The sequence below is a fragment of the Onychostruthus taczanowskii genome, unplaced genomic scaffold, assembly GCF_017590055.1.
Source record: "Onychostruthus taczanowskii isolate IOZ18803 unplaced genomic scaffold, ASM1759005v1 scaffold3, whole genome shotgun sequence".
NCBI classification, from domain to species: domain Eukaryota; kingdom Metazoa; phylum Chordata; class Aves; order Passeriformes; family Passeridae; genus Onychostruthus; species Onychostruthus taczanowskii.
Window position 1 is genome coordinate 10,475,756 of NW_024500349.1, and position 14,444 is coordinate 10,490,199.

General features: G+C 46.2%; 1 protein-coding gene across 2 annotated transcripts; it reads left to right on the forward strand.

Moving 5' to 3' along the window:
* The first annotated feature begins 163 nt into the window (after positions 1-163).
* Positions 164-4,959, forward strand: BAMBI (BMP and activin membrane bound inhibitor). 2 transcript variants are annotated; one of them, XM_041408531.1, is made up of 3 exons: positions 164-503; positions 3,454-3,744; positions 4,164-4,959. In XM_041408531.1, exons 1-3 carry the CDS (start codon positions 428-430, stop codon positions 4,580-4,582), a joined length of 786 nt encoding a protein of 261 aa, XP_041264465.1. In that variant the 5' UTR covers positions 164-427; the 3' UTR covers positions 4,583-4,959. The 2 variants fall into 2 exon arrangements, with proteins under 2 accessions (XP_041264465.1, XP_041264466.1); XM_041408532.1 differs by lacking the exon at positions 164-503 and adding an exon at positions 925-999.
* The last annotated feature ends 9,485 nt before the right edge of the window (positions 4,960-14,444 follow it).

Here is a 14,444-nt window from a genome sequence, read left to right on the forward strand (position 1 = left end):
TCGGGTCGCGCCGCGGGGCCGGAGGGGGCGGAGCGGAGCGAGTCCCCGCCCAGTCCGTGCAGGCGCGGCCAATGGGAAGGCGGGGCGGGGCAGGGGCGGCGGGGCGTGGCCCAGTCGCGCCCGGCGCCGGCCGTATTTACGGGGCGGGCGCCGCCGTCGCCGTGTCAGTGAGAGCGCCCGCCGGGCACCGCCGCCGCGCCGCCGCTCCCGCTGTTGCTCCTGGTGCTGCTCTTGCGGCCGCGGCGGAGCTGCGAGGGAAGGGCGGAGAGCCGCGGCCGTCCTCCTGGCCCGCCGCCGCAGCGGTGGCCGCACCACGGCTCTGCCCGCGGGCGAGCGGCTCTTCGGCGCTCCGGCGGGGCAGGGGCGGGCGGGCGACGGCGGCTCGGCCGTGCCTGCGCTGCGGGCTGTGGCGAGCGGCGCCGGGTAAATGGATCGCCATTCCAGCTACATCTTCATCTGGCTGCAACTGGAGCTGTGCGCCATGGCCGTCCTGCTCACCAGAGGTGAGGGGCTGCGGCGGGGCACCCGGGGGCGCCTGCGGGGCTCGTGGTCGGCGGGGCCGCGCCTGAGGGAGCGGGTGCCCGAGGGCGGCCGGGCCCGGCGCTGTCTCGGGACCCCGAGTGTTGGCGGCGGAGCCGCCGGGCCTGTGCCTCCCCCCCTGTGTCCCTCGCCTCCCACCTGGCCGCCGGTGCGGGCAGTCACGGCCCCGCGGTGTCCCGGCGAGGCAGCCGCGCCCGGCGCTGCGGCGGCTCTGGGGGCTGTGGGGGCTGTGGCGGCTCTGGGAGTTCTGGAGGCTCTGGAGGCTCTGGAGGCTGTGGGGGCTGTGGGCTGTGGTCTGGCCGCCCGGGGAGCGCCCTCGGGGGCGCAGGCGACCCGGAGTTCTGGAGGCTGTGGGGGCTGTGGGGGCTGTGGGGGCTGTGGTCTGGCCGCCCGGGGAGCGCCCTCGGGGGCGCAGGCGACCCGCTGGCTGCCGGTAATCGTCGTGCTCCGGGGAGGAGGGTAAAGGATAAGTTAGCGTGGTGGTGATGTGCGACGGTATTTATTTATTTTGGAAGGAAGGCTGTAATTAACCCTAAATAACAGCCTTGCAGCGTGCAGGGGGGAGCCTGCTGGCCCCATCAAAGCGGGCAGAACAGGGAGTGACTGAGTGATGTGAAGTCGCAGATACTGAAACTATGTGCCTGATAATGATATAATTAGGGGATCACAGACTTCTGGCTGCTGTTGACTTCAAAAGCTTTAAGAGAAGCCTGCAGTCTCTCCTGTAGCCATCTTGACTAAAAGCAGACATTTTTCTTTAATAGCTACATACAGTAACAAGAAAGAGGAGGGAACAGAAGGGCATTGTTCACTGTTTCAAAATACTAAATACCCTTTCTGGCCTTTTGCATAGCACAGGAAGAAACTTTATGAATTGACAGAAATACAGTAATACAAAGTCCATTTTGTTTCGCTGAAAACGTGGCTTTAATTAAAAAGCAGTTGAATTAACCTGATGACTAGCCTGTCAGATTTGGTTTGTGAGATTGTCTTAAGGCAATAAAATGTAGATTTTTGAATGTGATTGTATAAGCAGTTGAAATGAAAGCATGTGTATTGTTTCTCTTTATTCCTGTACTGTGCTGAAACTCATGAAAGAACTGTCAGCTCTGGTACTGTGCCATGTTTGCAACTTAAATTTAACAGTGCAAAAATTATGAAAACTATTTTTTTCAGCGGGGTAGGGGGGAGACCTCATATAGAATGCTTAGAAAATGATTGAGTCTTCTTTTCTGTAACATGCTGGATGACAGTGAGCGTGAATTCGTGAAAAATTAGGTTACTTGGTCTGAAACCCCAAGGGAATTGGACTGGAGACAGTGAGACACTCCATCATTTGGCTTCTATTAAGCAGAGTTATTAAAGAGCAGCGGGAACTTCAAGGCCTGGAGCCTGCCAGTAGCATTTCGGGGAAAGTATTAAGGTAGCCCGACAAGGGGAAACTAGCTTGTTTGGGATGATTTTTTTTTTTACATCTTGCAGAACAGTTTGGGTTTTTTTTTAAGCTATAGGTGGTAGGTAACATCATAAGAAGGGGTGGCAGCAGGAAAACCTGTAGATTGATTTTTTTGAAGTACAGACTGTAGGAGGAAGACATCTGACTATTCAGTCAACTTTGAAAGCCTTGGTGCTACTCTGGTGGCAAGTACAGTAGGCACACCAGAAGTAGTTTTAAGTCCATTCTTCCAAGGATGTCTCCAAAATCTGGCTTCCTTTTAAACCTTGGCTCGATGGCACATTGAATTATGTTTGAGTTGCAACTTGCCTAGAAAGAGTGAGTTTTTGCTACAGCCCAGGACAGGTTTAATTCATACCAGAGCAGTTTGGAGAGCACAAAATGAAGAATTTTATGAAGGGAACTTTTTTATCACTTCCTTCAGAAATTTTTGAGGTTTCCTGATATTTTTCATAGAGCCGGTAGAGGATTTTCAGTCTTAAGTGTTTCCTCTTTTCTGCTGCATGTTGGATTGCATTTGAAACGGGGGAGAGGCAAGGGGGAGCCTTTAGCCTTGCAGTTTCACTCCATTAAAAACTTCACATTTGATTTGAGAGTCATTGTCTCTGGTGAGCAGAATAATTATAAACTGGAACTTTTTTGTTCTATAATATTGATCAAAGAGTTTTTTTTCCATGGAGAACTAGTTAAAGATTTTCTCTTTCTGTAGAAATTAGAAATAGTTGCTCAGTTTCACACAGTAAAACCTTCCTGACAGAGAGACTTAGATGGTAATGGTTCTAGCTAATAGCTTTATAAGGTGTTAGTTAAACCTTTTAAATTTTGGGGTAGTATTGAGAGGTAATAAACAATTCAGCAGTTCCGAGTTTTTCATTTGTCAATAAATATTTAGGCCTGGTATTTTTGTTGTGTGCTTATATGCAATTAAAAGAAATGTTACTTTTATAAAAATAGAATGCTGTTCTTGGAGTAATGGTTAAAAAACATAGATGTGACTTTCTTCTAGGACTGAAGGTGTGTGTTGGTTTTAGAACTGATGTTTCACTTTAAATGTGGTTAAATGCAACTGCTGACAGCGAGTGGAAGTAGCTGTAAAATGGTCTTGTTAGTTATTTACCTTGGGGGAAAAAAAAAAGCCACTGTGACCTTCCCCCCCCCCAAGCCCTCCCCCAGTCCCCGTTTTAGTGAAATGCTCTTGCTTTAATTCAAAGGACTAGAGTACTAGTCATTAAAGCAAGTGCCCCAAGGCGTTTACGAGGATTAAGGTTTCAGGAGGTAGGCGCAGTACAGTGATGGGAAGGGAGCAGCCCCAGCTCTTGTGGATCTACTGCCTAAAGAAGTATCTCAAGCCTGGCACCGAGTTTGGTTGTGTGATGCGTGTGGGTAATAAGGATATATGGTGAGGTGTCCTTAGAGGACCAAATTCTTACCTTTCTTGCACAATTTTTGTTTTTTAGGTGAAATCAGATGCTACTGTGATGCTGCACACTGTGTTGCAACTGGCTATATGTGCAAATCTGAGCTTAGTGCCTGCTTCTCCAGACTGCTTGATCCTCAGAATACACATTCCCCACTCACTCATGGCTGCTTGGACTCTATAGCGAGCACAGCTGAGGTCTGCCAAGCCAAACAAGCACAAAACCACTCTGGCACCGCCACCATGTCCACGTTGGAATGCTGTCATGAAGATATGTGCAATTACAGAGGACTACATGATGTTTTGTCTCCTTCCAGGGGCGATGCTTCAGGTAGGGCAATAAAACTTCAGTGAAACCCCTCTTCTGGCCATCAGGCCAGCTACAGTCAAAACCTTGTGCATCTGCTGTTATTGATTTAGTAGTTAATGTGAGTAGAGACACCAGAGGGAGAAGCGGGTGGCTGGATGCAGGAGAACATCTCAGCCAATGAGCTTTTTTGTCTGCATTAATACTGGAAGTTTCTCTTGCCATCTTGACATGTCTAAGAGTCAGAGACAAGGTGTTCCTAGTTAAACTGGCTATTGGGATAAGAAATTCTATGTCTTAGAAACTACTTTTTTTCTTTAGATACTGCAGTGTGTAGCAGTTGCTCCTTAAACTTGTCAGTGTGGGATTTAAGGGAGCTGCTTATATGTAAATCAGTGTATATATAAATCCTGAAATAAGCTTTGCATCTTTCCCCTTTGCAGGACAAGGGAGCAGATATCAACATGACAGCAGCAGGAATCTCATCACCAAGGTGCAAGAATTGACTTCTTCAAAAGAGTTATGGTTCAGGGCAGCTGTAATTGCTGTTCCGATAGCTGGTGGGCTAATCTTGGTGCTCCTTATCATGCTGGCCTTGAGAATGCTCAGGAGTGAAAACAAGAGACTGCAAGATCAGCGACAGCAAATGCTCTCTCGTTTGCACTACAGTTTTCATGGACATCATTCGAAAAAAGGGCAGGTGGCAAAATTGGACTTGGAATGCATGGTGCCTGTGACTGGTCACGAGAACTGCTGCATGACCTGTGATAAAATGAGACATTCAGACCTCAGCAATGATAAAATTCTTTCACTAGTCCACTGGGGAATGTACAGCGGACATGGGAAGCTGGAATTTGTATGACCAATTATTTTTTAATCTGAGCTAAACTTACTCTCTGAACTCTTGAAGGCCTTTGGGTTCTGCTGGACAGGAGCACTTTATCTTAAAACAAAAACTCTCATAAATCATCTTTGAGAAACAAAGGACCTCTGCAAACAGAATCTTGGATATTTCTTCTGAAGGATTCCAAAAGTTGTCTTATTTGCACAGAGTAAAATACACTCAAATGTATTGTTTGCTTCAGAGTTGTGAAAGCAAAAGTTAGAAGTTGTAAACACTGTCACCAGGGTTATCTGAACTGTAGGGAGCTGAGAACTGAGTTATTATAATAAACTGTATGCAAGCTCCTATGTTTCCTGACTTATTGTAAAGATTTTTTAAAATATATATATTTTCTCTGAAACTTGCTTGTGATTTCTGTTTTGGAAAATGGGTTTTCTTGTGGATGACATTAGAAAACAAATCAAAGTGTACATGGTAATGCCACGCATAACAATTAGATTCTGAAAGCAGACTCTTTTCCTACTCTGCAGAGGACTTTAGGTGGTTATTTGAGACCGAAGGTGGCAGCTTTGTTTTCTACTTAGTAGCAATGAACCCACCTACTTGGTTCTTGGCTGTTACATTTTGTTCATAACCTCAGTGAATTCTTCCAGAGCTTTGTGTGCTAACTTTTTCTTCCTCTGTTAATGAAGAAAGACTTCCTCTGTGCAAAATGTGTCAGAAAGTGACTCCTAATTCTTTATAGCTGGTTTTCCTCCTTTGTCTCACAATTCTTGTTTCTCTGATCTGTTTTCCTTTTGTACCTTTTACACCTAAGCTTTTTTTTTTTTTTTTTTTTTTGGAGGAGAGGGAAACCCCAAAACCACATTACCTATTAGCTTTGTTGATTTTTTTTTTTTTTTTTTTCTGTTTATACCCCTCTGGGCACAATGGAAAGCATCTGCCTTGCTCTTCTATCATGTAACTAAGTATCATTGTGTGGGACTGAAGAAACAACACTGTACTTTAATCTTTGGCTCCTTCTTTATGCTGTTCTTGCATAGGTGGCTTTTCATCCTGGCCAATATTTGTGCACTTAGTTGCTTCTTACTCCTTCTGCTAGTTGGCAGCACTTTATAATTTCATTTATTCAATGCTTAGTTGCTAAAAACAAAACAACCTCTGGATTATTAAGGTATTTATTGTATTTATTTTTCTTGCTATATTAGACTTTGCAATAATTAAAGTATACTTACTTGAAAGGCTGAAGCCACATCATGGTGAAAGAAGCATCCAAAATGCTGCTTCAGAAGACAAAACCTGGCACAAGTCTAGTATTCATCTATGTTTTAAGAAGCCTTAGAAATGCTTCAGCCTCCGATTCTGGCTGTGAAGTTGAGGTGCTACTGTTGCCAGCAGTGAGAAGGGGATGGCACGCATGGGGTTACAGCAGCCCTGCAGCAATGCTCTGATCCCGAGTGCTGTTTGCTGTGCTACATTGCTTTGGGATGTGCAGGCTGAAATGCAAAAGGATGTAAGCAAGGAAAACTGCCCCTCTAGGTCACAGGCTCGTGTTCCTGAAAGTGCACTTAAACGATGTGGAAGGGTTCTTGATGGAGATAAGGTGGTCACTTGGCTGTGCAAGCAGAGGTACTGAAATTGCAAATTTACCTCTACAGTTAAACACTCACGTGGGCCAAGTGCAGTGAGAGCCTTGGGAATGCCAAGGTCCCACTGTGCCCATGTTTGCAATATTAAAGTGCAGTTTAGAAGGATTAGTTTCATCTGTGCACCTCAAGCTGCTGACCCTTTTTCCTATTTCAATGTGCCTGGAGAGTTGCTTTTAAGGCAGAGAATTCCATCTGATTTCTACCTCTGTGCTGCTGAAGAAATTACGTGGCCACAACTTCTCTTGGAATCTGGCCTGTGGTCTTCTGGCTGACCTTTCCAAGTGCTGCTTTCCTATAAGAGCTCTGCCCTTCCTTTGCACTGATCTGAAAATCTAGGGCAGTTGTCTGATCTGCCAAGTGTATTTTTTTTGGGAATGGCTGACTGGGAACTTGATGCTGAAAGAGACAAACCTGAAATACCGTCTGTAGCTGCACCAGTAGTTACTGTGACTAGACAAGTCAGAAAATCTAATGGCTAAACCTTTTAAGTGCCTTCTCCAGCAATCAGAGGGAGCATGTTGTATAGTCATTTAAGCATCCTGTGACCTTCACTACTCATTTGCTGCTGATTTGAATACATAAGGGCCTATTTATGCTTGCCATTAAAAGGCTAGTAAGACCAGGATGCTCTAATTGGCCCCTTGCTGTGTAGATGTTTTAAAGAAGAGCTTGTTTGCCATCCCCTGCAGTCATGGCAGCAGGGCCACAGAGCGCTGGGCTGGGGTTAGGAGCTGCCATCTCCCGGGGTTCTGTTACCTGCTGTGGCATTTTAGGGTGGTAGCTGATATGGCCTAGGAGTTTCTGGGCTATGAGTCTTTTAAGCTTTCTTGTAAGAGGAAAATTAACTCTATCCCAGCCAAAACCGGGACAGCATGAAATCTGGATTTCCAATTTATTTTTAAGCCTTTATGCTCAGGAAATTGTGTTATGAGCTCTGGTGTCTGTCTGGCAGCAGCTATGTGAGTTATGGAATGAGCCCCAAATTTTTCACTGAAACCATGAGTGCAGAGTCCAAAGGGCGTTGGAGCCAGCAGCAGCCAGCTTCATCGCCGGTATTTCTGCAGTGGCTGTGTGTATAGCCTGCAGGCCCCAGCACTATTTGGAGGCTCCTGTGACAAGCGGGGGTGTCCTTAGTGATGTTCCCTGGGCTCCCCGGCTGCTGGGTGCTGTACCAGCATGAAACAAAGCAGTCCTAGAGCACCATTTCACCCAGCCTAGTGAGGCAGGCAGCAAGTATTAATAGGCGAAGAGCCTGGCCAGGGGCTGGAGGCTGAAGAGGTGAGACAGTAATCGAAGGCTATCCATTTAAATGCATCTGAGTTAAGAGCCTGGATTTGCCATTGTGCTAAACACTCTCAGGTTTCCCCTGCAGACAATAACAAGCACTCCTTTCTTTGAAACCCCTGCAAGCCTGGGAGAGAAAGGACAGCCCTGTATTTCCAGCTGAGAAAGTCTCTCAGATTGGAATAAATGAAATCAAATGTCCAAGATTTAGTTTGGCATACCCCGTGCCTCTCTCTTTCTCTGTTTTTTTTTTTTTTTCCTCAAAACAATAATGGCTGTAGGTTTTCTTGTGTCTCTGCCGCTCCTGGCTTTGCGAGCCGCTGGCTTGGTATGTCTCCTCTTAACTCCTGCTGAACTGATTCTATTAAAAACCCCTTACTCCACAGGGGGCTTGACCTTTTTCTGAAATACCAAATGCGTCTGCTTTGGAAATCACAAACTTCTCCTCTAAAGAGCTTGTAAATCTGGTTTCAATACTGAGTGATTACAGGCTGTGCGGAGAGCTTGAAAGTAAGCAGCCACTTCTGGTAGCAGGGCGCTGGGGCTGCGCTGCCGGCGCCGAGCGCGACTCTCATTTTTCACCCCGGTGTGTGTTAAGCATAAAACCCCTGACGCAGCTGATTCAGCCCGATTAGCGGTGGGGGGACTGGTCAGGCTCTGATCGCAGGACGCTTGTCTTCTCTTATCAGGACCCCGGAATCCAGTTTTTGTTGTACAACCACTTGTTCTGTTGTAAATCTCGGGATCTCATTGCAAATTGATGATGCCCTAGAGGCCGAACACCAAAAAAAACCTGGGAAAAGAGCAAGGTTTTTTCTTAGGTGTAATGGATGCATCTGCACATTCTCTTGCTGCTCTTGTGATAATTAAAACAAGGTATGAAGAAGGGAAAACATATCACCAGGCTGGGATGCGCCTTAGCTACCAGTCAGTGGCTCTCCACAGCGAATAAATGAAAGCAAAATTTGGCCGTCTCATGAAAAAGGGGGAACGATAAGAAGGCAATCTACCAAGAAAGAAACATCAAGCACAAGATGAGTGAATAAAAAAAATAAAGTTTCTGAAGGAGGCAACGTTGCCTTTGTTTCTTTTTTTTCAGGTACTTTCCCACATGGAGACCACTGGAAGCATATTTGTCTTGTTCCAGTGTCTGGTCACTTTGCAGAAAAAAACTTCTTCCTTGTTTTGGTTGTAGGAGCGACTTGGGGAAGTAGTATTTTGGATCTGTCACTGTGTTTTATTTCTGGGGAAAAACAAGTGGTGGAGAGGTGCTGGTAAATTACGATTATCTCTTGGGAGGGGCCCAGTGTCTCCAACATTATGAATTCGGTCTCCCTCTAAATAAACACCCAACCTTATTTTCTTTGTTTCACCTCTAACCCTCATCTACAGCCTTTACAATCCCAGGGGGTGAATCCTGAAGTAAAACAAACTGCACGGGAAGGAAGCCAAGAGGGAGCCTCGGTGCCTGCAGATTAACAGAGCCTTCTGCTCTCCAGCCAACCTTGACAAAAGGATTCAATCCTGAACTGACCTTCAGGGGGAAAAGCAAAACAAAAAACACCTTGACTTGAACTTTCAAGACCGCAGGAGTTTAATGCTTGGTTTGATGTCTCCTAAAGGGAGCCGGGAGTTAGAAATGCCAAACACCTGTCTTGCAAACCCAAATCCTAACAATTTATCGTGAAATCTGAGCCACAAGTCACATGGATTTGAAAAATTTAGGATTTGCTCATCACTATTTCTAAATCATTCAGTGTTGCTAAAAGGGCCAAAAAATTCCCCATTGTGATTGTCTAGGCAAATCTATAACATTTGGTTAAGCAAATAGTAAGTTCTGTTGAAACATCAATATTTAAATGCAAGTTTTCACTGAATAAATATTTCTGCCTTGGAAGCAGGTCCTGCCTCCCATCTGAGCCCTGCTCTTTTCCCTGTGGGCAGAAAGGAAGAGAACAAGTCAGCCCTGACTTCATAAAAACCCACACTGGCATGAATATAGGATGACTCAATTTTTAAAGAAGTTTTTTATTAAAACTGAAATGTTAGAGTATTTTCCTCTTTCTAGTTATCACGCTACTTAAATATAAGTAAAGCTGTGCAGTTGGGAATATCTATTGTTTGAGTGAAATATGTTGTTTGAGTGCAATGTATTGTTTCAGTCCCCTTGGCTATAGGCTGTGTTTAAAAAATACTGAGTTGTGACAGCATGTTAAGAATGGAATCTCTCCTGTAACTGCTTTTTTACCTATTATATTAAAAATTAAGGACAGTGTCTGTGGGGCAGCAAGGTGAACACTTGCATTTCTCTTAACATTATTTTTTACCTGTTTTCCAACCAAAAAAATGGTAGACACTATGATGAACTAAAATAGGCACTATGATGAACTAACATCTGTCTGGGAGAGGCTCTGGGGGGCAGGGGACTGTCACCCTGGCAGTGGCAGTGGTGTAGCCGGTGTGGCTGCTGAGTGCCAGGCTAGTCTCTGCTTTTGGGATTTTTTCACTCCAAAGGCCTGCGGGTTGCAGATGTAAATCCCCTTCTTGTAGCTCGGGAGGAAAATATTGATGCACTAAATCTCCTGGCACTTGGTTGTGACAATGGGGAGGGAAGAACAGAACAGGCTCAGGGTCCTGCCCAGGCTGGGGATGCTTGTATTGGTGTGCAAATCAGGGCTTGTGTCAAGCAGGTTGCTTTGAAATGCTCAATTTGTTGAGTTCTGCCTGTGAAGCAGCTATTTCATCAGTGGAAGAAGATTTATGAACCAATTTTTTATGGCTATCGACAATGGCTTAGCTCCAGCAGGGTCCCAGGCATTTTTATGAAGTGCAGTGGGTTCCAGAGGTGGAGGTGTTTTATATTGTTCGGTATTTTAACTCAGTGAGCTAAGGCCTCTATCCTGCAAATGCTTAAGGTTGTGCATAATTCATTCTGGTCCTAAGGGGTTTTGTTGAGCTCCACACTGGGTACCTGCTCTCGCAGTGGGCTCATTGTTGGGGAGCTGCAGCAGGCCCTGGGGGGGTCCCTCCTGGCCATGGCATTTGCTTGGCTAAAGCATGGAGGGGAATTGAGAGTTAATGCCAGTGGTCAGTCACAGTCACACCACTGGTGGCCATCTAGTCGGTGTTTTTCCTTGAGCAGTGACCTGGCTGCCCTGGCTGTCGCTAGTGATGAGGGAGCAAAAACCCATGCTGGACACAATCCAGGGGCCAAATTAGTGTGGATGTGTGTTTGTCAGGGCAGCATCTCACCTGGCTCTGGAGCCTTGTCCTAGGCCACAGCTGCCGCTTTCTGCAGGTGGTGTTGGGAGGTTTCCATCAAAACCTTTTATGCTTTTGCACACAAGAAATCACGTGAGTGCTAAGCAGACCAGCTCTCTAAGTCTACCCAGAGCCCCAAAGCTGCAGTCTCAGCCATCATCTCCCTCTGTCCCACACAGTGCGTGATGGTCAGGGTTTTAATTACATGAATGCATGCAATGTTTTTTTCACAAAACCTCTTTATTGAATCTCCCCCCACCCCCCGACCATCTGGGTCCCGGTCTGGCTGGCTGCAATCTCTCTGCAGCTCTTCATCTCACGTCCTTGCTCTGGCTCTCCCTCCCCTGGATGCCTTTCTCTGCTCTGTTCACAGGGCTGGAGGTGCAGGGCACCCTGCCTGCGCTGGAGCAAACTCTCCCTGGCAACAGGTACTGTTCCCAGCCTCCCTAGCTGTTATCAGTCCACAATAACCTTTCCCTTATTTGATTTTTTTTTTCCCCTGGGGGACTCCAGGGGACAGACACAATTATGTTTCTTCCAACCCAATTCCACCCGACTGTTCGGTAGTGGGAGAGCAGATAGCAGAATGGTTCCCTCGTGCTGGACTCCCAGGTGGGTGGCAGAGCCAGGCTGTGCCAGCCTCCACTGGCTAGCAGGGTCCTCTCAGGGTGGGAGAGTCCAAAACCTGGGGGTCTTCCTCTTCATAAATAAAAAGTACAGAACACACTCTTGTAAGTGATTTTTTTGTGAAGCTTCTATACCAGAAGCTGGAAACACTTTCTTTTTCTGCATCAGCAGATGACAGAAATAAATTTTTCTTTTGCTGTTGTTTGTAAAAAATGCACCGAATTTGGGACCTGCTCAAACATTAATTTATCATAATGCAAATGAAACTTGCCATATGTTTTTGTTTTAAAAAACATCTTGTACCAAAGCATAATGTTTCTAATTGTGTTTATAGGCCGGGTTAAAATTGCTTTACAGCAGCTTTTTGCTATGGGATGGATTGGTTGTGGAGTTTTGTAATCTCTGCCTTCATTACTCACTCTGTTATCTGTCCTGATTGCTGCTGTGCTTTACTGACTGCAGGATAATTTTGTCTGTAGAAAGGTTGTCACCCTTTACCTCTTTGAACTGAACTTTGTCTCCTTATATCTGCTGGTGGCAATTGGTGTTCCTGCCTTTCTCCTGCAAGGGAGAGGAACCCCCACTGCCCCAGGGACTTGTGCAGCCTTCTGGGTCTCTGACCCATCCTTCAGTGCCCCCCTTGCTGCCCCCACTGTGTGACACAAAACTCTGGTGGTTCTGCTGGCATCTTGCAGCTCCCAGGAGAGCTGCAGGCTCCGGGAGGAATTTTATGGCAAGCACCTTATCATAGGTTATAGCTGAACATACACAAGCACTCCCAGTGACCAGTGTAATCCACTCTTTACTGACATGATTTGACTTTATTTCTTATTTACACAGGGAGGCTTGGGTGGAGTGTTATGTACATGGTATCAGAAAAACAGTCTGCTCCACCTCGGGGCTGCACACGTGCTGGAGCCAGCGCAGCCGCTGCCCCGAGGGCTCCAGCAGCCCTTTGTACAGGGCTCTGCACACGTGGGGAGCCTTCCACTTCTCCTAGGAGTGTCTCAGCAAGCAGCTTATAGTGCCCCAGTAATCTTCAGTACATGGCCAGCATCCAGTGACATTCCCATTTCACAGTGACAATCGATGAGTCTGCAGGAGTGCTGAGCACAGCAGCCAGCAGGTGCCTGCTGAACACGGCTAGTCCTTATCAAAGCTGGGCATCCCTTCTGGGACTGCACCCTAGCTACATATTAATATTTGATCATTCATGAGCAATTTGCAAATTTGTAATGAGTAATTAAATATCCTGGGAACTGTTTGCTCGCAAATAATTTCCAGAGTATTTCATTACATATGAGAAATTTGTACGTATGTAGTTGCCAGTATTGGGATTTGTCTGCTCCTGAGGGAAGTGCTGCTGCAGAACAGATGGACTGGTATCTACTTGATCACAGCTGGGGATGCTGTCAGTGTTTTTTTGTCACAGTGCATAAAAACATCCAACAGCAACATTACAGGGATCTGCTACATATATAATTGAGTGAAAATGAATCAGAAATACAATATACAGGGGTAATTTCCAGTCTTCACTTGAGTATCTTATCTCACAGGTTTCTTCCACAGCCAGATATTTTCCTCAGTTGCCCACCTGGATTCACAGATACTAAATCCATTTTCCCTTGATTTTTGCTAGTGTTTTGCCAACAGCTTTCTAAAAGTCTGGTACAACTGAACAGCAGTGGAGTATGGGGTTTCAGAACAGGACAGTGGAGTACAGAAAGAAAAAGTCACTGGGAGTTTTTGCCTGGACCAAGGTGGAAGAATTTGGAAGAATGGGAAGATCAGAGCATGCAAAAACCTATTTTCTCCCCTGAAAATATCCATGTATGCTATAGAAAATTAACAGAAATAGCAACACATGAACTAATCCCAGCACTGTAATACAATATGCACGAGTTGGTTTTAGCCTTCGGTGCTCCCATGGCATATGGAGGCTTTTGCTGTAGCCTGTGGATGACTGTACTGGGCAAAGATCTGCTGGGGTGGCTGCAGAAGATGGATGCATGAGGAAGCAGCCAGCATGAGGAAGCACATGGGGTTGAAGTCAATTGCATACAGCTCTTTGCTGATGCTGTATTGCACAGCATGTGCACCAGCTGAGTTTGGGCCTCGTGGTGCTGTGTTTCATGGGCACTGCACCAGACATCACCATCACCCCCAAAGATCACAGCTCCCAGAGGGGGGCAGATCCTCCACCAGGGCCAGCAGTGGTGGGGGCTGCTGGGTGCAGGGCACAGGCAGGTGTCTGGCAGCAAGAGATCTGCTCCTTCAGCAGGCCAACTTGCAGAGAGAGCACAGAGACAACCCCACACCTTGAATTTAACACCTAACTGCAGGCTGCAAAGGCTGGCAGTCTGTGCTTGGGGCCAGCCTGGGTCAGACTGCCTTGCAGGGCCATGGTCACTGTCGCTGCCACTGCTGTCCCTGAACAGTTCTCTGGGTATTGTGTAAGTGCAAGCTGGACCAAAGGTCTCCTGTCGCTCAGGAAAGTGTCTGATTTGGTGAGCTTTGGGTTAAACATATTCTAAAATACAGAAAAACATGTGTTTATAAAATTTATAAATAAAATCATCTTAGTCTTCTGGCTGAGGATGAGGATTATGTGATTAATTTTCATATTGTAGTAAATAAACTATTTTATAATTGTTAAATATTTTTGTATAATAAACAACATATCCAATAGAACCTGAGTGGCTGACTACACACTTATTCTTTGCTCTTCTCCCTGCTTCCTCTGGCCAACCTATATGTTCTCCAGCTAGGAAGAAGAAGCTCTCAAGAACTTTTCAGGTCCATTCCAGATATGATCCACAGATTCCCACCAAATATGGGGTGTGGGAATGGGATCCAAATATAGGATCGCTATGTGCAGTGATACCTGTATATGCACGAGCATGTGTGAGAAGCCATGGGTCTGTAGGTATGCACTTCCCAGGCAGCAGCCACAGTTCTCCAGATCAGCCTTTGAGATGATCCATGGAGATCATCTCAGGAGAGATCATCCAACAGGAGATCTGTTTCCAGGGGCACCGCGTTTCTGGGCCATGTCCTTA

Coding starts and splice junctions, on each gene's coding strand:
- BAMBI (XM_041408531.1), top strand. CDS start 428: ATGGATCGCCATTCCAGCTACATCTTCATCTGGCTGCAACTGGAGCTG. Junction 504..3,453: donor GGCCGTCCTGCTCACCAGAG/GTGAGGGGCTGC, acceptor TTTGTTTTTTAG/GTGAAATCAGATGCTACTGT. Junction 3,745..4,163: donor TTCCAGGGGCGATGCTTCAG/GTAGGGCAATAA, acceptor TCCCCTTTGCAG/GACAAGGGAGCAGATATCAA.